Source organism: Pelophylax lessonae (genome assembly GCF_965119305.1).
Source record: "Pelophylax lessonae genome assembly, chromosome: 7".
NCBI classification, from domain to species: Eukaryota; Metazoa; Chordata; class Amphibia; order Anura; family Ranidae; genus Pelophylax; species Pelophylax lessonae.
In genome coordinates this window covers 209,605,018-209,632,111 of record NC_138774.1, presented here as the reverse complement: position 1 = coordinate 209,632,111, position 27,094 = coordinate 209,605,018, and the positions used below count along the sequence as shown (strand labels likewise).

At 42.2% G+C, this 27,094-nt stretch overlaps 2 protein-coding genes across 2 annotated transcripts in view; both read left to right on the top strand.

Moving 5' to 3' along the window:
* LOC309560585 (ficolin-2-like) overlaps positions 1-27,094 on the top strand; it is a gene marked incomplete at its 5' end in the record, with an annotated part of 135,957 nt that overhangs the window by 82,418 nt on the left and 26,445 nt on the right. The window lies entirely within an intron of this gene.
* On the top strand, positions 392-18,606 carry LOC309559839 (uncharacterized protein; the record flags this gene model as incomplete). The annotated part of the gene is made up of 3 exons (XM_082263272.1): positions 392-598; positions 11,680-11,793; positions 18,497-18,606. Exons 1-3 carry the CDS (start codon positions 508-510, stop codon positions 18,604-18,606), a joined length of 315 nt encoding a protein of 104 aa, XP_082119398.1. The 5' UTR covers positions 392-507.

Below are 27,094 nucleotides of genomic sequence, written 5' to 3'. Positions count from 1 at the left end.
AAACAAAAAAAAAAAAAACAACAAAAAAATTTGATTTTTAAAATTTTTTTGAGAATGTCAAATAGCAGAATAAATATTGTTTTTTTTTTTTTTATTAAAAATTGTCGCTTTTTTTGTTTATAGCGCAAAAAATCGCACAGTTGATCAAATACCACCAAAAGAAAGCCCTATTTGTGGGAAGAAAAGGACATCAATTTTATTTGGGTACCGCGCAATTGTCCATTAAAAAAACCCAGTGCCGAATCGCAAAATAGGGCCTAGTCATTAAGGGGGCAAATCCTTCCAGTCTGATAGTGGTTAATGTTGGTATAGCTGTGTGGCAATCATTAGGAAAGCATTGCCTTCACCCTTGATAGAACAAATATATTTTCAGTGATCTGTTTACCAGACCTTCAACTATGAAGTTACGGGAAGTTGGGGTGGGTAAATATTGAGACACTCTGTGTTTGGAATAAAGATAAGCATTAGGAGTCGTGTGTGTCAGAAACCAGAGGACACACAGTAGCCATGAAGCTAACGTTGCCATGGGTGTTCTGTGCCATCGTTGGGCTATGTGCAGCGCAGACTTTGGGACCAAAGGAGGGTGCAGAATGTCCTAGTAAGTAGACCACAGCGATCACTCAATGAACAATCCAAGTATGTTTTCATAACATAAACTAAAATGTTTCCTTCATTTTTTAGTAATGCAGTTTTCTTGATACTGCTGTGATAATGTTGATTTTTTTTTGTATTTCCATATTATCTTTATTTTTATCTCTATAATCTCCTTCCATCAATACCTAAGGTTTTACTTTGTCAGTTGCTATATGTAAGTAACTCTCCTTTATTACTGGTATATTAGATTACATATATATATATATATATATATATATATATATATATATATATAAGTATATTTTTATATTATATATATATATATATATATATATATATATATATAATTTATTTATTTATTTATTTTTTTGTTTAGAAGTATTTTTGCAATAGGGTACAACAATGCTTAGACATAGGCAATGGAATTTTTTTAATTTTTTTTATTGTGATCTACATATAGTATCCAGATGGATTCGCAGTTGACGTGTATGTCAACTGTGTTTAGGCACAAATCCAAACAAGAGGGATACATTAACGACTTCTGGACTGGAAGGATTTGTCCCCTTAATGACCAGGCCATTTTTTGCGATTCGGCACTGCGTTACTTTAACGGAAAATTGCACGGTCATGTGACGCTGTACCTAAATAAAATTGACGTCCTTTTTTTCCCACAAATAGAGCTTTCTTTTGGTGGTATTTGATCACCTGTGCAATTTTTATTTATTGCGCTAGAAACAAAAAAAGAGCGACAATTCTGAAAATAAAAAACAATATTTTTCACTTTCTGCTATATAACATTCCCAAAAAAAGGCCACTTTGTGTTCTGCTACATATTTTGGTACAAAAAATCCCAATAGGCGTATTTTGATTGGTATACCAAAAATTATCGCATCTACAAACTAGGGGAAAGATTTATGTAAATTTTATTGATTTATTTTCTTTACTAGTAATGGCGGTGATCTGCAATTTTTAGCGGGACTGCGACATTGCGGCGGACAGATCAGACCCCTAACTGACCTTTTCGACACTTTTGGGGGGGCCAGTGACATTACTGCAGTAATCAGTGCTAAAAATATGCACTGTTAGGGCTCTTTCACACGGCCGCTCCGTATGTCCGCAAATCATCCTATTTTTTTGCGGATGATTTGCGGACATAATGTAAGTCAATTGCATTGCAGATGTCAGCGGAATACCATCCGCTGACATCCGATTTTCTTCCTTTCAGTTCTGTTCCGTTTTTTGGAACGGAACAGAACCCTATTTTTTCATCCGTTCAAAAAACGGAAAGGAAGGAAAATCGGATGTCAGCGGTGTCACCCGCTGACATCCGCAATGCCCATAGACTTACATTATGTCCGCATATCATCCACAAACGGATGGGATGATATGCGGGCATACGGAGCGGATGACACAAATGTCATCCGCTCCGTGAAAAAAAAAAAAAAGTCCCGCAGCGGAGCTTTCACACGGAGCGGCCGTGTGAAAGAGCCCTTACTGTAAATATGACACTGGCAGGGAAGGGAATAACCTAGGGGTGATCAAAGGGTTGAGCCTAGGGGAGTGTTTTCTCAATGTATGGGGGAGGGACTTGTGGAATCAACACATAGACCTGTGATCCTAAATAGGATAAATAAATTACAACAGCAAACCACCGTTCTCTCTCTCCAAGGGGAGTGATCCCGGGTGCCCGGAGGAAATCGCGGCCGCCGGCCCGTGGATCGGCTTCCCCTCTGCCTAATGAGGGGGTGGGGGGGCTGAGCCTCTGGTGGCACGCGTGCGCCCCCAGGAGCGGTTCACGCAGGCCAGCCAGCCTGCCGCAGTATATCTGCGGCGGGTGGTCGGCAAGTGGATAACAAAAATGTTAAAAAAAGCAAGGTGTTTATGCCTTAATTAGGATAGTCAGTGCAGCCATGCAAATTTTCATCTTGTGTCTTCCTATGAAAATTGTATTGAATGGTTCTATGGGGAAGATTTACTGTGACAGTGCTATGCAAATATCCAACTAAATGGATAGTTGGCCACGGGGGGCATACAGGGATTATTTGCATAGCCTCAATCTCCTAAAATATAGACTAATAATAATAATAGTATTGATGATGACGATGATTAAGCAATGTAGTCTATATTTTAGGATATTAGAGCTATGCAAATAATCTGTATATGCCCCCATGGCCAACTGTCCATTTAGTTGGTTTATAGCACTGACACAACATTAAAAAAGAGCTATTATCCTATGTCCATCCAAAATCACTGGTTTACAACACAAATACAGCCTAAATATAGAACCATAATAATATTGATGATAATGATGAGAAGGATGATTATTATTATTATTTATCATCATCACCATCATGGTCATTATGAAGCTTAGACATCTTGTTTAAATTGTTCATGAATTAGGCCAGGTTCACAACTATGCATATTCCTTTTGATCTGTTTTTGCACTGTTTTTTGTGGTGCCTTTTTCACACATGCTTTTGACATGTTTTTCACACGTTTATGACACGTTTTGTGTTCCTTATGCTTATTTATGGCCAATTTGTTGTTGGGCAGATTAAATAATGCAAAATGCGTAAAAAAAGCAATACATGCTTTTTTGCAGCGTCTCCATTTAGATCTATTGAATCAAAAACAATCCATTTTGCGTTTTAGAAAGTCCCTGACCTTTTACAAAAATGCAGCTGGTGAAAAAAGCATAGATGTGAACTTGTCCCATAGAAAACCATGGTAAATTTGACTGAAGTGTGTTTTTGCAAAAAGCACCAAAAAACGCATAGTTGTGAACCAGGCCTTACACACTGTACCTATTTATGAGAAGATACAAAAGCCAAGTTTTTATTTAGTGCTTGACAGTTAGGTTTTGCGGTTAGTGGTCAGATTGGGGTTTAGATGTTGGTTTAGTTTCTAGCTAGTGTAGCACTGCCCTCTAGAGGACTGCTGAGAATTGCACTTTCTGGATTCCCCTGGGATACCCGTAGCAACAGTCTCTGGAAACGTATCACTTTAGATGCTTGGCTCAGACAATGAACAGTCCAGGGGATTTGGTTTTTGTGTTTTATTTGGAACTGGGATAGGAGAAGGGATGAGTGGGATACTCCAACTATGAACTATGCACAATCTGAGGACAACTAGCTGTAGTGTGCGGCAAGACCGCTGCTTCACCTTGTCACTGAAGTGAAGATAAAGAATATGATCCTGTTATAGTTTCTCTTTATGGTCCTAACTTGGCACCCCCTTTCTCACTTGCTGTGTGTGCTAGCTCCTGTCCACTGACTCTCCACTGGAGTGGTCCCCTTCCTGGGCAGACCCCTAGCAAGCTTCCCGATACTCACGGACACTGTTTTTCCCAAGGTTGCTCTGCCTTCAACTCCACTTGTCAGCACATCCACTGGGCCTCCTGGTTCAGCAGCACACTTCTGGCTCCCTAGGCCGACCGCTTGTGACCACCTTCCATACAGACCGGAGGAGAGACAGCCGTCACCCACCTCCTGGGACCTGGCTTCCCACCCAAAGACACCCTGTCATATGCGCCCTTGGCTTTTATAACATATCCCAGGATGTACCACTGTTGTGCCAACCTACTGGGATAGTTACAAAAGCCTGTGTGTCACTGGCTGGGTTTCCTCCACTGTCCAACAGGCTCCCCTTTTGGATACAGTGAGGACTCTCCCTCAGCCCAGATGAATCACACATGGACACATGCAACAGGCCTAACTACTGATCAGGCTCCCCTGATAAGCAGATGGAGCAGACTATGATTTGCCTGCTGCTCCCCTGTTAAGCAGGCAGAGCAAACTATTCTCCTTCCTAACACCTATCTAGGAGGGTGCTACACTAGAAAAGAGAGAATAGGCTGAATATTAGCATTTGAACTACGTTTTTAGTTGGGTTTAGGGGTTAGGGGTTGGGTTACGTAAATACAGTGAAAAGTCTTAAAGCATAACTGCAAGTTTACTTTCATTTTAAATAGTTTATTTGGGCCAATGTTGCCCAAATGAACTATTTTCTTTCCTAATTGTTGTGGCTGATATCAGCGCTGTATGAAGAGCTACATACAGTATACAGATCTGTGTCCCACAGCGGTATGGGGACTTCCTGTCGTCTGCCAAAACAGAACCAAATCGGGTTGAGTACTGCTTAGTCATTCACAGAAAGTCTTATATGTTTTCATAGATGAATACAAGGCTTCCTCTGATTGGCTGAAATGGAGAGACAGGTGGATGACATCACAATTTCCACTTCGGTGAGGAAGCCTTATATTCACTGATAAAGAATACAAGCCTTTCTGTGATTGGCTGAGCAGCGCTCAGCTCATCTCAATTTTGTTCTGACAGCAGGTGGAAATTCCCCATCCCAGTTTCAGAACACAGCGCTGTATACTGTATGTGGCTGATGCTATCTACCGTTTATTCAGTGCTTACAGCATCTGCATCAATTATCAAAGGAAATAATTCATTTGGGCCAGCTTGGCTGGAAAAAAAACTATATAAAGTGAAAGAAAACATGGAGTTAGGCTTTAAAGACTACACTTAACCACTTGCCGACTGCCTAACGACGATTTACGTCGGCAGTCAGCCCCTCACAGGCAAAGTGACGTAGGTCTACGTCACTAGCCTGTGAGGCTCTAGGGAGCGAGCGCGCGCCGCTGGAGGCGTGCTCCCGCTCGCTCACAGACCCCCCCCCCGCGCGCGAGTGACCGGCAGACCCGATGTCCGCCGTTCACTCACGATCGTTGTTTACACCGGGAGAAAGGCAGGTGGCTAATGTAAACAAAGCCGCCTGTCATTCTCCCCTGTGTAACAGCACAGATCACACGGTTCTGCTATGTAGGACCGTTGCTCTCTGCTGTTACATCACAAGCCACATCCAATCACAGTTAGAATCACGCCCCTAGGGACACACTTAACCCCTCCTTCTCAAATAAAGTTAACCCCTTCCCTGCTAGTGTCATTTTTACAGTAACAGTGCATATGTATAGCACTGATTACTGTAGAAATGTCACTGGTAACCCCATAAGTGTCAAAAATTTCAGTCAAGGGTCCGATCTGTCCGCCGCAATGTCGCAGTCCCGCAAAAAAAAATTGCAGATCGCCGCCATTACTCGTTAAAAAAAAACAATAAAAATGACAAAAATCTTTCCCTTAGTTAGTAAACGCAATAACTTTTGCGCAAACCAATCAAAATACACTTTTTGCGATTTTTTTTTACCAAACATATGTAGCAGAAAACAAATTGGCCTAAAATGTTAAAAAATTTAGATTTTTACTTTTTTTTGGGGGGTGGGATTTCATATAAAAAAATTTGAAAAATATTGTTATTTTTGCAAAATTGTCGCTCTTTTTTTGTTTATAGTGCATGATCAAAAAATCGCACAGGTGATCAAATGCCACCAAAAGAAAGCTCTGTTTGTGGGAAAAAAAGGACGTCAAATTCGTTTGGGTACAGCGTCGCATGACCGCGCAATTGTCCGTTAAAGTCACGCAGTGCCGAATCGCAAAATAGGCCCTGGTCAGGAAGGGGGTAAAATCTTCCGGGGCTTAACCCTCCTCTTATGTTAGAATTCCGTTACTATCCATGATGTTAGGGTCAGTTTTGACCCGTGTTTTAAATCGGCCATAAAATACCCTCTGAATAATTATTTATCATCAAATTTGTTTCTTACCTCTTGGTTACCTTGTTAGGCTTCATTATCCTTGAAAAGATTGGTTTTAATATTTTTGGTGTGACCCCTAGACCTTTCTTTTGATAGCATACCTCTCATTGTCAAATTGAAAAAATGGTAAAATAAAGTCAGCAACTCTGAAATGAATTTGTCCTATGTTTCTTCACTTTATTTAGAGAAGCAGACAAGCAGGAAAAGAGATAGGCCCCTCCCTAACTACAGCTCACAGGGTTGAGAGGGGATTGGCTGTCACTGTTACTAAGCAGAGAGAGTGTTTATGATTTCAGTTTTGGCACTTATTAGTGTCCTAAAATCCTATATTATAACTGGGTCAGAATTGACCCTAACACCATGAACGTCTTAATTTTCACCACAGTATTTTATAATTTAGTGAAAAGGATTATTTTTCTATTACATTGTTTAAATAGAGGTTCCTGACAAAGTAAAAAAATCTTGATGCAATAAACAAATTTATGTGATACTTATAGACATTCAAAACCTGAAAACGGGTCAGTTTTGACCCTAACATAAGAGGAGGGTTAAGTGGGAGATTTAGAATTATGGTTATGGGCTATGGTGAGGTTTAGAGTTTAAACACAAGGTTAATCCTTAGAGTGAGGTTCAAATGTTAGCATTGAGGATTTGGCTGACTGGAGTTAGGATTATGCTAGGGAATAGGTTAGCAGATATTAGGGTTAGCTGTAAGTTTAGGGATAGGGCTAACAGGTTAGGGTAGGGATAAGAGGGGTGCTGGGGATTTCGTAGATTGTTCCTCTGCGCAATACAGTCAGCAAAATTTCTAAATATCAGCTCACAGGTCGCCGCAGGTCGCCTCCCATAGGGAAGCTGCGGACCCGTTCTAATAGGAGCGACACAAGTCGCTCCGACCTAGAAAAAGGGTCTGGAGCTTCTTTGGGGCGACCAGGAGGCGACCGCCATAGACTTCAATGTTATGAAGTCCGTGGCAGCCGCTCCGAGGTCGCGGCGCACTGCTCGCACCGCGATCTCGGAGGTCGCCCCAGAAAGTAGCGTCGCGCTAGTGTGAACCGGCGCTTAAAGACTCAGAAATAAATATTTATAGTCCATTCAGAAAAACAGTAAAAAATTCCCGGAGATGGGAGCGGAATGGCCTAGCCCAGTATGTTGGTCCTTCAAAACAAGTAAACAATGGCAGTTCCCAGGTATCCATCCCCAAAGGTTTGGTTAAAAACAGTCTGTACTTTTTAGAGTTTTTTTTTTTTTTTTTTTTTAGACCAGCAAATAAACCCATGGTGTTCTGAATAATACCGCTATTTACATGGCAGGATTGTAAGTGAACACTCCACCCACTGAAGGTTTAGAACTGTCACAAGATCTTTGCTTGACCAACACACGTAAAGTAGATATGACTGCTTAGAATTAGGGATGATCGAACGGTTCGGGTCCACCATCGGTTCGGCCCGAACATTGGGTGTTCGAGGTTCGGCCGAATTTAGAACTTTTTGCCCAAAAAGTTCGGAATTCGGCAACCAGAACCGCCCAAAATGCAATGCTTCAGGAAATGGGCTTTAAAAGCCCGTGATTGGACCAGAACCATTAGCAAAAGCCAATTGAGGGGGCAGGAGAATGCTAGGAATGTGATTGGAGTGACTAGGGGGTCCCTAGACCAATCATTAGTGAATACGCCCCCCAGTATATAAGATCGCCCCCGCCATATTCCCAGCATTGTTATACTGGACATGGAAGAGAGTGGAAGCAGTTCTGTTAATTTTACTTTAAAAGTGTCATTTAGCTATTTTTAGTGTGAGGAAAGGGATATCTAGTGTAGTTAGAGTGCTCCTTTACACTTAAGTTAGCTTCAAAAATTTAGTTTCTGTAGGGAAAGTGTTAAGTGTCAGGGGACCGTAGTGTAGTGTAGGGTTAACTGACAGTGACTGCTATGGCAGGGTGACAAAACCCTTCCATAGCAGGGTGACCGCTATAGAGAAATGATCATTTCTCTGTGTTGCTTCGGGACAGGCATGTGGCTTCTCACCAGCAAGCATTTTTTAATGCTGCAGGGGCTGCCACTGCCAGTGCTTTTTTGAGGACATGTTTGATGTCAGACATGACATCTGAATATGTGTATAGGGGGAATATATAGACATATATGTCTGAATATATACCCCTAGACATATATAGGTGTGATAGTAGCAGAAATAAATGCTTGCGCTAATGAAATCATTTACAGTAATATATTTCTGCTACTATCACACCTATATATGTCTAGGGGTATATATTCAGACATATATGTCTATATATACCCCCTATACACATGTTCAGATGTTTTGCCTGCCTCAAAAGAACCCCAAAAAATGCCAAAAAAACGCTAGCGTCAAAAAAAAAAGATGCCCAGGTGTGTTTTTGCTGGCATTTTTTGGGGGGTTTTGGAGGCAGGCAAAACATCAGAACTTGTGCACAGTACCACTATACACAAGTTCAGATGTTTTGCCTGCCTCAAAAGAACCCCAAAAAAATGCCAAAAAAACGCTAGCGTCAAAAAAAAAAATGCCCAGGTGTGTTTTTGCTGGCATTTTTTGGGGGGTTTTGGAGGCAGGCAAAACATCAGAACTTGTGCACAGTACCACTATACACAAGTTCAGATGTTTTGCCTGCCTCAAAAGAACCCCAAAAAATGCCAAAAAAAACGCTAGCGTCAAAAAAAAAAAATGCCCAGGTGTGTTTTTGCTGGCATTTTTTGGGGGGTTTTGGAGGCAGGCAAAACATCAGAACTTGTGCACAGTACCACTATACACAAGTTCAGATGTTTTTCCTGACTGCAAAGAACCCAAAAAAATGCCTGCTATTAAACCGGCAAGGTGTTACAGCAGAGAAGCCATATTCCTGTGCTTAAAGTTTTCTAATACAAACGATCTTTTTTTTTTATGGTTCTGGACATGCTACAGAGCTGAAACTTCACAGGTACACCTTTTAGACCCCCCAGACACAAAATCACACAAAAAAAAGTTCTTAAAAATTGTCATTTTTGATAAAAAAGCCAATTATTGAAAAAAAAAAAGAGATTTTTTGATTTTTACTTTGGATTTAGTATCTGGGGGGTCTAAAAAGTGTACATGTGAAGTTTCAGCTCTGTAGCATGTCCAGAACCCCCCAAAAATTAGCATTTTCTTATAATTTTTATTAGAACAGGAATACGGCTTCTCTACGGCGCTTTTTCTTGCATTTATCGGGCATTTTTGGAGGCAGGCATGACTTTTTTTGGATTTAGTGTCTGGGGGGTCTAAAAAGTGTACCTGTGAAGTTTCAGCTTTGTAGCATGTCCAGAACCAGAAAAAAGATAATTTTTCAGTAGAGCAGGGATGGTGGGACCCCTCTTTTACACTTATATGATCTTTTTTTGGGGTTCTGGACATGCTACAGAGCTGAAACTTCACAGGTACACCTTTTAGACCCCCCAGACACAAAATCACACAAAAAAAAGTTCTTAAAAATTGTCATTTTTGATAAAAAAGCCAATTATTGAAAAATTAAAAAAAAAAAAAAAAAAAGAAAAAGAGATTTTTTGATTTTTACTTTGGATTTAGTATCTGGGGGGTCTAAAAAGTGTACATGTGAAGTTTCAGCTCTGTAGCATGTCCAGAACCATAAAAAAAAAGATCGTTTGTATTAGAAAACTTTAAGCACAGGAATATGGCTTCTCTGCTGTAACACCTTGCCGGTTTAATAGCAGGCATTTTTTTTGGGTTCTTTGCAGTCAGGAAAAACATCTGAACTTGTGTATAGTAGTACTGTGCACAAGTTCTGATGTTTTGCCTGCCTCCAAAATTCCCCAAAAAATGCCAGCAAAAACACACCTGGGCATTTTTTTTTTTGACGCTAGCGTTTTTTTTGGCATTTTTTGGGGTTCTTTTGAGGCAGGCAAAACATCTGAACTTGTGTATAGTGGTACTGTGCACAAGTTCTGATGTTTTGCCTGCCTCCAAAACCCCCCAAAAAATGCCAGCAAAAACACACCTGGGCATTTTTTTTTTTTGACGCTAGCGTTTTTTTGGCATTTTTTGGGGTTCTTTTGAGGCAGGCAAAACATCTGAACATGTGTATAGGGTGTATATATAGGCATATATGTCTGAATATATACCCCTAGACATATATAGGTGTGATAGTAGCAGAAATATATTACTGTAAATGATTTCATTAGCGCAAGCATTTATTTCTGCTACTATCACACCTATATATGTCTAGGGGTATATATTCAGACATATATGTCTATATATCCCCCCTATACACATGTTCAGATGTTTTGCCTGCCTCAAAAGAACCCCAAAAAATGCCAAAAAAACGCTAGCGTCAAAAAAAAAAATGCCCAGGTGTGTTTTTGCTGGCATTTTTTGGAGGGTTTTGGAGGCAGGCAAAACATCAGAACTTGTGCACAGTACCACTATACACAAGTTCAGATGTTTTTCCTGACTGCAAAGAACCCAAAAAAATGCCTGCTATTAAACCGGCAAGGTGTTACAGCAGAGAAGCCATATTCCTGTGCTTAAAGTTTTCTAATACAAACAATCTTTTTTTTTATGGTTCTGGACATGCTACAGACCTGAAACTTCACATGTACACTTTTTAGACCCTCCAGATACTAAATCCAAAGTAAAAATCAAAAAATCTCTTTTTTTTTTTTTTTTTTTTAATTTTTCAATAATTGGCTTTTTTATCAAAAATGACAATTTTTAAGAACTTTTTTTGTGTGATTTTGTGTCTGGGGGGTCTAAAAGGTGTACCTGTGAAGTTTCAGCTCTGTAGCATGTCCAGAACCAGAAAAAAAGATCATATAGGTGTTAAAGTTAAAGGAGGGTCCCGACCCACATCCCTGTTCTGCTGAAAAATTATCTTTTTTTTTTTTTTTTCATGGTTCTGGACATGCTACAGAGCTGAAACTTCACATGCACACCTTTTAGACCCCCCAGATACTAAATCCAAAGTAAAAATCAAAAAAATCTCTTTTTTTTTTTTTTTTTTTTTTTAATTTTTCAATAATTGGCTTTTTTATCAAAAATGACAATTTTTAAGAACTTTTTTTTGTGTGATTAATAGTTAATGGGGCATGACCCAGAACCCTAGGCACTTTTTAGGGGCATTTATTGGGTTTTAGGGCTTAAAAATGGTGTTTTTTGATTACAGAAGTTCGGGTCCCATTGATTTCAATGGGGTTCTGAAATCCGGGCCGAACTTTCGTGAAGTTCGGGTGTTCTGGTCGAACCGAACTTTTCAAAAGTTCGATCATCCCTACTTAGAATTACTGGGTTTGGTCTGCTTGTACAACAGAAATGAATACTTGACCAGTAAATTTACAAGAGATAAAAATCTTGTTGTGTGCTTCAAGCTTAACTTATGCAAAATCAAATTATTCCAACTTTTGTATTTTTATGATCTTAATCTTGTTTCAGAGGTGGAAATCCTTGACATTGGAGATTCGAATAAGCTGACAATTCTACAAGGATGTCCAGGAGCTCCTGGGAAACAGGGTCCCGGAGGACTGCCAGGAGTGAAAGGCGAGAGAGGTATTTAAGCAAAACCATAAAGTCTAAATAGAATTTTTAACTGTATTATGCAGGTATGGAAACTCGGGCAAATATTAAAGTGGAATTTTACTTAAAAAAAGTTTGTGAACAAGCAGGCTTTTTAATACAGAGGGGACATGCAATGTCTTTTCTGCATAAAGTATTTCTTCCAGTATGTTCAAATTTTTCAATGAGCTGCACTGGGCAGCTCAGTGTACAATTTTGGATGTGTCGTGATAAAAGAACTCATTGTAGTATGGTAAGCAACGGGTTAAGTAGCTGTCTGCAAAATGTTACAATTATATATATATGTCTGGGAGCTGGGTGTGGCTGAAGTTAGTTGCATGCTGATGTGCAGTGAATAAAGAAGCAACCTGTAAGAAGCCTGTCTGTGTTAATACACTACATTTTGGCGACGAGGATGGCTAGCTTTCTGGATTTACCGGCTATCGGACCGTTTGATGTGTCTGGAGACCACACTAGTCTCTCACAGCGCTGGGACAAGTGGAAGAAGGGATTTCAGCTCTATGTTATAGCCACAGGAGTGACTGCACCTGCTCAGAAGAGAGCCATGCTGCTGCATCTAGCTGGACCTCAAGTTTAGGACATTTTTGAAACCCTGGGAGCAACAGGGGAAGATTCAGACTATGAGACAGCCATGAATAGACTGAGTGAGTACTTTGAGCCAAAGAAAAATATTCCCTATGAAAGATATAAGTTTAGACAGGCTGTGCAAGAACTGGGAGAAACCACAGACAGTTATGTGACTAGGCTGAAATATCTGGCAAAGTCTTGTGATTTTGGGACTGTAACTGAGGAGATAATCAGAGATCAGGTCATAGAGAAATGCACATCTGTGCACCTCAGGAGGAGATTATTGAGAGAACCTAGTCTCACACTTGCTAGTCTGCAGGAGATTGCAAGAGCCATTGAACTGTCTGAGCTCCAGGCTCTGCATATTGAAACCAAGAACACTGCATCTGTCAATACAGTCTCCAAACCTACCTATAATAATAGGAATATCTGGAGTAGGAAAGAGAGTTTTCCAAAGAGGACTTTACATATCACCTGCAATAAATGTGGCAGGGCGGGACACACAAGTCAGGACTGCACTGTGGTACAGAATAAAATGTGCTTTGCTTGTGGAAAGACAGGTCATTTTGCAGCTGTGTGTAGAAGTACAACCAGAGATAACAAAACCAAAGGACAATCTGCACAAGTAAATGTTATAGCTGAGGATAAAGAGAGTGCTCCTGACTGTGAATTTATATTCTCCCTGTGTTCTCTGCAAGCCGGGACATTAACCATTAAGATTGGAAATACGGATGTGTCAGTGTTGATTGACTCTGGAGCTACATGCAATGTTATGGACTTGGCTTCTTGGCACAGTCTTAATGGCAGAGAAAATCACCTTAAATTGTGTAACACCACTAAACAGATTTATACTTATGGCTCCAGTACACCACTGCAACTTAAAGGCAAATTTTATACCTCTGTTCAAACACATGAGACTGGTCCTCCATTGCAGACCGAATTCTATGTTGTAGATGGCACAGGGTCGCCTCTGCTTGGTCGTCAAACCGCAATGGCACTAGGGGTGTTACAGATTGGCCGTGATGTAGGCAGCGCAAGAGTGAATATGGTGTCTCCTGCTATTTCTGCATTGAAAGAGGAATTTAAAGATTGCTTCTCTGGGTTTGGAAAATTAAAGGATTTTCAGTTGGAGCTTCACATTGATCCACATGTAAAGCCTATTGCACAGCCAGTACGCAGACTTCCTTAAAGCCTGAGATCACCTGTTGAGCACAAACTGGCAGAGCTGCTAGACCTTGACATTATTGAACCTGTGGAAGGGCCCACTCCGTGGGTATCGCCGTTAGTTGTTGTACCAAAGGGCACAGATATTCGGATTTGTGTGGACATGAGATGTGCTAACCAAGCTGTGCAGAGAGAGAGACATCCAATTCCCACTATTGAAGATGTTCTACATGCAATGAATGGGGCAAGTGTCTTCAGTAAACTGGATTTGAAATGGGGTTATCATCAGATTGAATTGACCCCAGCATCTAGAGTCATCACTACATTTGCAAGCCATAAAGGTCTTTTTAGATACAAGAGGTTGATGTTTGGCGTATCGTCCGCACTGGAGGCCTATCAACATGTGATTCAGCAAGTGCTACATGGTTGTGAAGGCACGCATAACATTTCTGATGATATAATTGTGTGGGGAACAAACACACAGGAGCACGATGAACGTCTCCGTGCAGTGCTAAATCGCTTGAAGGAGAAAGGGTTAACATTAAATGAGAAGAAATGCACATTTCAAATGAATAAAATGACTTTTATGGGCCATGTGCTGTCTGACAGGGGCATTGGTCCGGAGGACTGTAAAATTAAAGCTTTGTCTGATGCCAGAAATCCTGAAAACCCTGCAGAAGTACGCAGTTTTCTTGGGCTAGTGAATTACTGTGCCAAGTTTATTCCAGATATGGCGACTGTCAGTGAACCTTTGAGAGTGTTGACTCGCAAAGCAGTCCCTTGGAAGTGGGGCTTTTTGGAACAAGGTGCATTTGATGAACTTAAGAGACGGCTGACTTGCGCCACAACTTTGGCTTATTTCAATCCTACTGCACACACCCAAGTTATTGTCGATGCTAGCCCTGTGGGGTTAGGCGCTATCTTGGTTCAGAGACAATGCACAGGCGATTACAGGCCTATTCAGTATGCAAGCAGATCCCTCACTGATGTAGAGAGACGTTATTCTCAGACCGAGAAAGAAGCTTTGGCTGTTGTTTGGGGATGTGAAAGGTTTCACACCTATCTCTACGGCCTTGATTTTGAAATCATCACAGACCACAAGCCTCTGGAAGTGATATATTCGCCACGCTCAAAACCATCCGCCAGAATTGAGAGATGGGTTCTCAGATTGTTACCATATCGCTTTACAGTGCGGTACAGACCTGGACCGACTAATGCGGCAGATGCACTTTCCAGATTGCCTCAGTCTTCTGCACCTGTTCATAACCTGGCAGAAGAGTACATTCGTTTTGTGGCTACTAACGCCATGCCTCAGGCATTGACACCGCGGGAGGTTGAAGAATTGTCATCTGTGGATCCGGAAATTGCTCGGTTGAGAAAATGTGTAAGACAAGGGGTTTGGGTGGATTGTGACCCAAGCTATCACAGAATCAAACAAGAGCTGAGTATTGCAGGACAACTAGTTCTACGTGGCAATCGCATTGTGATGCCTAAAGACTTACGTAAACGTACATTACATTTAGCCCATGAGGGCCATCAAGGCATTGTACGCACCAAACAAAGATTACGTGAGAAAGTCTGGTGGCCAGGAATTGACAAGGATGTGGAACGTTTGGTTTCTTCATGTCGAGCATGTCAGTTGGTGGGCAGCAAACCTAAACCAGAACCAGTAACTCACACTGTTCTACCTGAGGGACCATGGGAAGATTTAGCCATTGATCTGTGCGACATTCCATCTGGACACCATCTTTTAGTTGTTGTGGACTATTATTCAAGGTGGCAAGAGGTGGTAGTTCTCACTAAAGCTACATCATCAACTGTAATTGAGGGGTTGGAGAGCATTTTTGCATCTCATGGGTTGCCTAAACGGATTGTGAGTGATAATGGTGCCCAATTTACTTCTCAGGAATTTCAGGATTATCTGAAATCAAATGCTATTGAACATCATCGTACAACTCCATACTGGCCACAAGCTAACGGGAAAGTGGAACGCCAGAATCGAACCTTGCTAAAAGCTTTGCGTATTGCTCATTTAGAGAGAAGAGACTGGAAAAAGGAACTGTGGCGTTTTCTTTTGGCTTATCGCACAACTCCGCATACTGTCACTGGCGTTAGTCCTGCGGAACTTCTTTGTGGTCGCAAATTCAGGACAAAATTGCCAGACATTGGGGGTCCTCCTACAAGTCAGAAACCTTTTCGGCATATTGATGAGGAAAGGAAGATCCGGGCTGAACAGTATGCAAACCACCGCCGCCATTGTCAACCTAGTGGCCTTCAACAGGGTGATAAGGTGTTGCTTCAAAGTGATCGGTTTAACAAACTGGCTCCGTCCTTTGAACCTGAGCCTTATGTTGTAAATGAGAAAAGAGGTACTCAAGTGGTTTTAGAGGATTTAGATGGACACACAAAAGTGCGTAATTCCTCATTTGTGAAGAAATTTATTGAGTCAGAAGGTCAAGTATCGGAAGATGGCGAACAGGCAAAGAGCAGTGATGATACTGCCAGTGATCCAGACTTCAATCCACAACCATCCACATCGGAATGGCCAAGAGAAAAACGAGCAACAAATCCACCGGCCTACCTTAAGGACTATGTGTATAGTCAGGAGTTTATAGTTTAAATTTTTAGTTGTTCATCCATGCATTTTGTTAATCTTATTAATACGTTGTGCATGTTATGTTTTATTCAAAGAGAGGAGGCAATGTAGTATGGTAAGCAACGGGTTAAGTTGCTGTCTGCAAAATGTTACAATTATATATATGTCTGGGAGCTGGGTGTGGCTGAAGTTAGTTGCATGCTGATGTGCAGTGAATAAAGAAGCAACCTGTAAGAAGCCTGTCTGTGTTAATACACTACACTCATCATCTCAGCTCGGCCAATAAAATAGGCTGCAGATCAGATCCCAGAAGAAGACTGGTCGAAGATGTAAGCAGTTGGTAGGGAGCTCCTGGACATCACATTGCTGGAGTGAAGGAAAGTATAGCTCCGCCTGTTTGTGCGGTGAAAAAAAAAGACATGTCTGAAAGTGCGGAAAATCCGTTTTTCCATAGGTGGGTAACCTTGTTTTCAATAGTCAGTACAGGCTTGTTTCCATGACATGAACATGGGCTCTTTAAGTATGCAAAGTGCCCAGTGGAAGATGCTGTGTTGGAACTGTTGAAGTGGATTAAGGCAGGAAAACATCTTTATCACTTATCCTGTAACAAACTTGTTTTTACATAGTTACGGTTCATCTAGTTCAGCCTTTTTCAACCAGGGTACCGTGGCACTCTGGTGTGCCTCCTGGGTTCTTCAGGGGTGCCTTTCTTCAGGGGTGCCTTGGCAAAATGCCTAAAAATTGCAACAAGTTGCTACAGGTTTTTACTTTGCAGCATTACAACGCTGTACATCGTCCAGGTCAAGCCACTGGCACCCTGACAACCAATTACATCACTGGTTGATGAGGACAATGACGGGTGCTTGCATAGCATCCTTGTTTACTCTTCCCCTTTCCATCAGCACTGGGGTCACATTGGCAAGTAGAAGAAGAGAAACTGAAGGAGCAGAGAAACGCAAGAATACTATTAAGTACCAGTTTGCAACTGTGGAGGAAAAAAATCACTTCTAATGTTGGATGGCCCATGTTTTGGATGTTGCTGCTATATGTAAAACTATTAGTTTAGTTTTTTTTTTACATTGTAGACTGGGGTGCCTCGAGATTGTGCAGAATGTTAAAGGGTGCCACAACTGAAAAAAGGTTGAAAAGCACTGTTCTAGTTCAACCAATAATAGAGAGAAAAAAATGAAAATAATCATACAATCCCATATACACCATCCTTTATCCAAAGTTGATCCAGAGGAAGGCAAAAAAACCCCAGCAAAGCATGAACCAATTACTACAGCAGGGGAAAAAGTTCCTTCCTGATCCCCCCAAGAGGCAATAGGAAACTCCCTGGATCAACTTTACCTATAAATGTTAGTACCCATTTATATTATGTACACCTAGGAAAGAATCCAGGCATTTTTTTAAAAGCAATCTAGTGAGCTGGCCAGAACAACCTCTGGTGGGAGTCTATTCCACATTTTCACAGCTCTTACAGTGAAGAAACCTTTCCGTATTTGGAGATGAAATCTCTTTTCCTCTGGACGTAAAGAGTGCCCCCTTGTCCTCTGTGATGACCTTAAAGTGGAAAACTTAACACCAAGTTCACTATATGGACCCCTTATGTATTTATACATGTTGATCATACACCCCCATCCCTTAATCTCCTCTTCTTAAGAGAGAATACATTAATATCCTCTAATCTTTCCTCAGCTGAGCTCCTCCATGCCTCTTATCAGTTTGGTTTCCCTTCTCTGCACTTTCTCTAGTTCTCTGATATCCTTTTTGAGAACTGGTGCCCAAAACTGAACTGCATATTCCAGATGAGGTCTTACTAATGATTTGTACAGGGGCTTTTGCCAAGTTTTTTTTATTTTTAATAGGGTCATAACACCTGTCAATTATATTTTCGCCCTCTGTATCCCATCTGTATCCCATTGGGGCGATTTCCCTTCACTTCCTGCCCCATAGCCAAAACAGGAAGTGAGAGGAAATCCCTCCAAGGTAGGGAAATCCCTGGCTGTCACCAGGGTTACCATAACTAGTGTTCCATTAGATTTCCCCTCTAGTATTGTCCTTAGGGACAACCCAAAATGTAGGATTTTCTTTTACTTTCACCTTCAGTGATAACGGTAAATAGGACAAATAAAGAGGTTAAATCTCCTTAACAGGGGCACAAACAGCAATAAAAATCTGACAAGGGTCCCTTTACACTCCATCCAATTCTAAGACAAAGTTTAAAGCATCATTTTCATAAAAGAAGGGTCATTTATATCTGATTTGTCAAGAAGGATGTGGATATTTTAATTTACTCACATACTTTAATTTCTCATTTTTTATTTTATTTTTTTATTAATCCAAAAGGACCCGCTGGCCCTCCTGGAGCTCAAGGAGAAAAAGGAGAGAAAGGTAACAATAAGTTAAAAGTTTACTGTACTTACACACAGCAGACACTTCAGAATGGCTTGGCCTAACAAACAATAAGATGTACCTACTGTATATGTATATATAGTATATATTTACCTTATACAATTCCAATCTTTCAGAGCTAGATAGATAGGAGTTGATTTACTAAAAGCAAATAGACTGTTCCCTTTGCAAGGAAAGTTGCACTTTACAAGGGAGTTTTCCCCAGAGCTCAGTAAATGGGATGAAGCCCTTCTTACTGCCATCATCCAATCATGTGCAAGCAAAAATGCTGTTTTTCTTTTTTTTTTTTCTTCCTTGCATGTGATTGGGTATTCTTTGTGAAGTGAAATTTCACCATATTCGTTAAGCTCTGTGGAAAATACATTTGCAAAGTGCAACTTCCCTTGGATAGTGAACAGCCTATTTGCCTTAAGTAAATCAATTCCATAGTTTCTAGTATAAAAGGGAATGTATAATGTCTTTTCTAGAATTGTTTTTCTAAGGTTTTAAGTTTATGTTTGCCTGCATGGGTTGCACAGGTCTGCATTGAAAGCACAGGTGTTTTGTGCATCAGCGTGCAGGCAGTCCCATTCATGTCTTTTGGAATGCAGCGGCTTTCTGTGAAGCTGATGTGGTGCAATAGACATGAATGGGACTGTCTGCACGCGGATGCATGGAACACCTGTGCATCTGGTGCATGAAAACACGGCCCTTTGCACATATGTACCCTTATGATATTTTTTTTTTTTAATCATTTTCTTTTTTTAGGCGAAAAGGGAGATACTGGAGAAAAGGGAGCATCGGGGCTTCCTGGGCCACAAGGTAACAAAAAACATTTCTTTCTTCAAAATTCATACACAGACTATAAAGACATACAGGTGCTTCTCATAAAATTAAAATATCATCAAAAAGTTCATTCATTTCAGTAATTCAATTCAAAAAGTGAAACTCATATATTCAATATAGATGCATTATGCACAGAGTGATATATTTCAAGCATTTCTTTCTTTTAATTTTGATGATTATGGCTTACAGCTAGTGAACACCAAAAAATCAGTATCTCTTAGAATAATACACAAGACCAATAAAAAAAAAAAAAAAAGGATTTTTAATAAAGAAATGTTGGCTTATTGAAAAGTATGTTTATGTACAGTATAATATGCACTCAATACTTGGTCGGAGCTGCATTAATTACTGGATCAATGCGGAGTGGCATGAAAGCGATCAACCTGTGGCACTGCTGAGGTGTTATGGAAGCCCAGGTTGCTTTCATAGCGGCTTTAAGATCATCTGCATTGTTGGGTCTGGTGTCTCTCATCTTCCTCTTGATAATTGTTCTGTCCACCAGACTTCTATTCAGTATACTTTTTTTATGTTGTTTAAAATAACCTGTTGGGTTTTCTTGATTCACACAAGCTAGTTATATGCAGAGCGCAGGTGCCACCTACTGTTCTTTTCTGGTATAGCTTCAGCTGTTCTGCAGTAGTACATATTGTAAACTCTAAGAATGTGTTAATAAAGTTGTTAGGACCCGGGGCATTCTGGGGTGATTTCTACCGGAAATGAATCAGCCACTATTTTGAGAAGATACAGCAGGGCAGCAAGGCATGTTTCCTCAATCTCTCGCCATCACCCCTGAGAGAGCTTAAAAATTTCACCTGGCTTGTTCTAATAAATTTGAGATAAAAAAATATGGTATCTGAAGTTTATGGAGCAGGAAGGTTTAGTTCTCTGTCGTAGAGACAGAACAATAATACCTCACGGATTCTCTACGGGGTTTAGGCCAGGCGAGTTTGCTGGTCAATCAAGCATAGTGAAACCATGATCATTAAACCAGGTATTGGTACTTTTGGCAATGTCGGCAGGTGCCAAGTCCGGCTGAAAAATGAAATCAGCATGCTCTAGAATTTCCTGCTAGAAGGCTGCACTATCTTTGGACTTGATAAAACACAGTGGACCAAGACCAGCTGATGACATGGCTCCCCAAATCCTGGACCTCATGCAGATTGGATTCTGTACCTCTCCACTCTTCCTCCAGACTCTGGGACCTTGATTTCCAAATGAAATGCAACATTTTTCATAGTCTGTGATGCTTTGAGGAGCCATGTCATCTGCTGGTGTTGGTCCACTGTGTTTTATCAAATTCAATGTCAGCGCAGCTCTACCACACTGCATTGATGCAGTAATTTATGCAAAAGGAGCCCCCAACCAAGTATTGAGTGCATACCATACTGTACATGGACATAAGTTTCAGTAAGCCAACATAAAACATTTTTTTTAATTGGTCTTATGTAATATTCAAATTTTCTGAGATGCTGAATTTTGGGTTTTCACTAGCTGTAAGCGCTAATCATCAAAATTGAAATAAAGAAATGCTTGAAATGTATCACTCTGTGTGTAACGCATCTATATAAAATAACTGGATTTTTGTCTTACCGTAAAATCCTTTTCTCTGATGTTCATTGACGGACACAGCTCCATATCTTCTTGACCCTTGGGTTTATGCTGCCCCCTACAGGAGTAGGACACTAGCCGGAAAACGTTTGACTATGCCTATAGGGCAGTCCCAGGGGGTAAACTCCCACTTCCTGCTATAGGTCTTCAGTTTTGTAACAAGCAGTGTCAGAAGAACATCTAACCCAACTAAATAGAGGGGCAGGTGCTGTGTCCCTCAATGAACATCAGAGAAAAGGATTTTACGGTAAGACAAAGATCCAGTTTTCTATTTCATTCATTGACGGACACAGCTCCATATCTTCTTGACCCTTGGGACATCCCAAAGCAGTGTCAACATGAGGGGTGGGAAGAACACAACAATAAACAGTTCCCAAAGCTAAACATGGCCAACCAGGTAAAACAGGAGCTCAATCAGGAACAACTTGAGCTCACCTGACAAAAAAGTACACCCTTAAAGCAGACTAATCCTTTCCAACAGAGGCCAAAGGAAGCATCCGCAGATGCTAACAAATCCAACTTATAAAATTTTGTGAAAGTGTGCATGGACGACCAGGTGGCCGCCTTGCAAACCTGCACCACTGACACCTGATGATGGAAGGCCTAAGAGGCACTAAGCACCCTTGTAGAATGCACCTCAACAAGGAAAGGAGGATCCTGGCCCTTAATGGAATAGGTCTGCACCACTGTCTGCCTAATCCATTTGGAAATGGATCAGGCAGACAGCCCTTTACATAAGGACAAATAGGGAATCCGATTTTTGGAACGACTCAGTCGCTGCCAGGTACACCCTGATTGCCCGAACCACATCCAAAGAATCTAAGGCAATCTCTTTAGGGTGCTTAGGCTTAGGACACAAAGCCTTTATTTAAAGGGAAACCAGAGACAACTTTAGGAAGGAACAACTTTCAGGGCTGAAGCACCACTTTATCTCTGTGAACCACCAAGTAAGGTGAACGACAAGACAAGCTGCCAGCTCCGACACCCTTCATGCAAAAGAAAAAGCCACCAGGAAGGCTGCCTTCTGGGACAAAGTAAGTAGAGGAATCTCGTGAATATTTTCCAACGGTGGTTACTGAAGAACTGACAGCACCAAGTTGAGATCCCACAAGGGCAATGGAGACCGCACTGGGGAACCCCCTGAACAAAGGTGCGAACCACAGTAAGTGTAGCCAAAGGACGATGAAAGAAAACCTCCAAGGCCATACCTGGCCCTTGATGGTACCCGAGGCCAGGCGCTGCTCCACACCTCATTGGAGGAAAGCCAAATTCCGAATCACCGAAAAGGAGCGGGGTTAAACCCCAAGAGATTCACATCTGCAAAGTACACTCTTCAAACACAATGGTAAATATACCTAGAGGTAGATTTACTTACCTGCAGCAGCGTGAGAATCACTGATTCAGACAACCCTCTAGCCTTCAGCACCTGGCTTCCGACAGCCAAGCTGTTAAAGCCAGAGACTGGAAAGCAAGATGGAAGAGTGGCCCTTGAGCCAACAGATCTCCTCTAAGAGGAAGTTTTTAAGGAGCATTGACGACCAACCGTATCAGATCTGCATTCCAAGACCGGTGAGGCCGGTCTGGAGCCACTAGGATGGCTGTATTCCCTTCTGCCTCAAGCCTACACAGGAGTCTTGGCAGAAGTTCTAGAAGAGGAAAGACGTCTATTAGACAATACCGGTCCCAAATAAGCCAGCAGTATGTCTGTGGCATCAGCTAGAGGATCCAGAGACTGTGCCACAAACCCAAGCACCTTCCTGTTGAGACCAGAGGCCAAAAGGACAACCTCGGGAGTTCCCCACTGGAGACAAAACTGATGAAAAACCTCCAGAGGAAATGTCTAGTGTATCGATCAGTAGTCTGGATTCTTCCATAGTCCAGACCCCCTGAGCACGATCCATGCCAAAAAGCATCACCCCACTCGGACAGGCTGGTATCCGTGGTGACCATCGTCCAGTACAGGGGAAGGAAGATTTACCCTATTGAAGTGCTGGAGTGCGAAGCCACTGAATCAGGGACCCTCTCATACCCCGGCTCAACAGGATCAGATTGTCTAGAGACTGTGGATCCTTGCCCGACATGGCAAGAATCTCTCCTTGCAGAGGTCTTGTGTGGACAGATTTTTTTAAACTCGTTCAATGGGAGGAACACTCTGGCTGAGGCCTAGTCTAGAACAGACCCAGATTGTCCAACTTGGTGGACATAACCAGAGCCAATACCTGGAAATTAAATTTCCAACTGAACTCCTGAAGAGTCCACACGGTAATCTCCCGGTTGTCCTTCAGAGCAGTCGGAGACTCTGCTCGCAGAAGAAGATCATCCAGGTACTCCATTACCGCAATCCCCCGCTGGCGCAACAATGCCAACACCGGGGCCAACACTTGCGAAAACCCGAGGGGTTGAGGTGAGACCTCTTGATAATGCTCCTTGCCAACTGCAAGCAGAGGAAGCGCGGATGACCGACATATATCAGGAATATGAAGGTAAACGTCCTTGATATTGATAGAGGCCAGAAGATCCCTCTGATGTAGGGATGCCACTACCGTACGAATGGACTCCATTAAAAACATCTGTACCCGCACAAAGCAGCTCAGAGCTTGAGGTCCAAGATTGGATGTACCTTACTTTCCTTCCTGGGACCTGCAAACATATTTGAATAAAACCCATGAAACAAACGTTCCGATTCTGAGACAAGAACAATCACCTCTTGTAGTAGCAAGTCTTGCACCACCCCGAAGAGACCTCGCAGGTAGTTTGGGGATAAACGCAGGCTGGAAGGAAAAAACCTCTCTGGAGGAGAAGGCCGAAAACTTGTAGCCAGAGCGACTCAGCTCGTGGACCCACTTGTCTTGAATCAGGGAGCTCCACGGGTCCTGAAAGAAGCGAAGACGTCCTCTCCCACCCCAGATACAGGTGAGGGCGCCCCTTCAGGCAGAAGAGGTGTTTGTCTGCAGGTCTGGAAGGACTCGCTCTCAGCATACCAGACCAGGTCCTCTTGGAACCTCCAGAGATCTTTCCAGGGGGGCTCCGAACAGTCGATTCCCCACAAAGAGAAGATCACATAAGGCATTCTGGAAAGTCTGGTCCGCAGACCAGCATTTTTACCATATCATGCACCGAAGGATCATTGCTGTCACGGGCAGTCCAGAGACTAAGGGAGCCGCATCCAGAGAGCTATCACAGACAAACTGCAACCTCTGGGCCAACTAGTCTGTCAGCTCCGCAAAGGCAGGAGGAATCTGTTCCCCCTCCAGATCCTGGCACAAAAGCTTTGCCCACTCGAGAAAGTCAGGGACACCAATGCTATGGTGAACATCGGCCTAAGGATTGAACCGGCCACAGTAAACATGTGGCGAATCAAAGTCTTGCGTCTCTTGTCAAAAATAATTTTTAAAACCGTAGACTCTTTCACCGGAATTAGGGTGGATTTATTCAGCCTGGAGATCTGACAGTCCACCACAGGTGGGATTGCCCATGTATTCAACAGAGACTCCTCAAGGGATACCGTCTATCGAAACGCTTAGGCACCGCCATATTGTGTTTAGAACAACTTCACTGACTCACAATTTTGTCACAGTAGAAGAAAAGGGAAAAAGGGAATACCTTTGCTGCTTTAGAGGATATGTGAGCCCCAAGGGGAATGGCGCCTCTCACGCAGCAGCAGCTGCATCCCCCCATGCTTAAAGTTTCATGCACCGATACAATAAGTGCATCCACCAGCGCCTTTTCCTGTGCATATGCAGTAAAAGAGGAAACATCCTCACTGTCAGAGCACTCCAAGTGCGTGGACACAGACCCAGTAGGGCCGCTATATACTAAGCTCACCCTGAATTTCAGTGGAGGCCCAGCCGCAATTGCCCGGATCCACCCACTGTGACTGTTTAGAGGGGCTGGGGGGATGGAGGGGAACCCGGGGGGTCCAACCATCCTGAAAGACCAAAAAACAATAAGGTGTGACCACCCTTCTCCTGCGCTTGGTATCCAAACCCCTCGACCACACTCCTCACGGGACTGACAACTGGCTTCTCAGATGGCTAGGGTCTTGCTGCCCATATCGGACTGGGGTAGTCCACCGGTACTAAAAGCAAAGAAAACAAAAAAGGGCGCACCGACCTAGCGCATTATCCTCAATACAAGGCTTTATTATGTAACATTAAAAAATGGCTACTCACAGACGTAGATAAAAGTATATCATATCAAGCTAGATTGCTCAAATGTCCGGGTTTAGTCCATATAATCGTCCATAACCGATGAGATGACGGCTGACGCGTTTCGAGTTCTAGCCTCTTCCTCAGAGCAACACAGATCGTGACGAGGGTCGTGACCAGGGCTATGCGTCCTCATGAGGCATTTAACTTGCCAGCCAGCCCCCGTCCAGTGGGGCTATGTTGTGGCCAACCTAGCGCGGAGCTAAGGTCAGGTCGCGCTCACTGACCAGACTGGGAAGACCGTAAGGATCTAGGCTATCTAGTCTGTTGCCCAGGCTGGCAATTGACTGTAGTTCTTACAGGAACCAAATTGATTGTAGTTCTCACAGATACAGACAATAATAAAAGAAGAAAAAAATCTGTTTCAAAAGGAAAAAAATGCTAGGACCAGAGATCCCAGCAAGGAACTAGGCGCTTACCCCAAGCAAAAAAAACTGAAGACCTATAGCAGGAAGTGGGAGTATACCCCCTGGGACTGCCCTATAGGCGTAGTCAAACTTTTTTCCACCTAGTGTCCTACTCCTGTAGGGGGCAGCATAAACCCAAGGGTCAAGAAGATATGAAGCTGTGTCCGTCAATGAACGAAAGAGTAATACGAGTTTCACTTTTTGAATTGAATTACTGAAATAAATTAACTTTTTGATGATATTCTATTTTTATGAGATGCACCTGTATATTAAACAGAACAGTGACCACTGTGAAGAAGTATGTGACTCTTTCACTCATCTTCAAACGAGAGGCCTATTGCCAGTATTGCCGGAGGGACCAATCTTAGAATTATGTAAGCTCTGAGCAACTTGGAGCTCACACAAAGCTTTTCAAGTACTTTGCTTTTGGTTATGAAGGGAGCAGCGGGATAGTAAGCATATGCAGTTGGATGTGGGGGGCAATTAAGTGAACCTACTTCTTTACCGTGCAAGGAAAAAGCATAGGTTCATCTGAAAGCAGAACTTCACCCAAAAGAAGAAGTTCTGCTTGTGTGCACCCTCCCCCTCTTCACTGCCACATTTGGCACTTTTTGGAGGGGAGGGGGAAGCAGGCACCTGGTTTCAACAGGTACCTGTTCCCACTTTCAGGTCAGATCACCGTGGCTATCTACAAGGATGTTCGGCCCCCTCCTTCTTCCCCCCTGCAGATGTCTGAGGCAGATATGGGTCCCAGAAGATTGCGGGACCATTCACAAAGCACAGCGCGGCTCACGCATGCACAGTAGGAAACCAGCTGTAAAGCTTCACTGCCAGTTTCCCTTACCTAAGATGCCAGCGCCTGCACCCAAAGCCAATTAAAGTAAACCCATCGATTTAACAGTTTCAAAAATAATTACACTTCCGGTACGTGCCAGGAATGTAACTGTCACATTGGTTGTGCTCTCAACCAAATTGTCAAACCATCCAATGGCTGGTGTCATAACTGATCACATGAGCAGCATCATGGCAGTCGAAGATCAAACAGAGGCCAAGATGGCAGCTTCCTTGGCTGAAAAAGATAGGAGGGGTTACTTCCACTTTAGAAAAACCTGTTTGGGACTCTATCAGGAGATAAGAGAAGGAAGAGATGTAAAGAAAAGATAATGTTGATTTTTAAGCTGGCCATACACTAGTAGAATTCCGTTTGAGATTTTTCATTTTTAAAACGCTTTGATTTTCTAATGAATAGTGGGGTCAAATCGACATTTTCAACTGCAGTAACAGGAACATTCGAAGGAGCAGGATGACATTTTTTTAAATTTTTTTATGCACGAAATTCTAATAGTATGATCTTTGTTTGGGAAGTCCATTCATTCGAAAACTGAATATTAAAACCATCTGAAATTTTGAAGTAATTTAGAACGGCATTTGTCTATTTATCAAATGTATTGAGAATTTTTTTCATACAAGTGTCTGTGCGAACA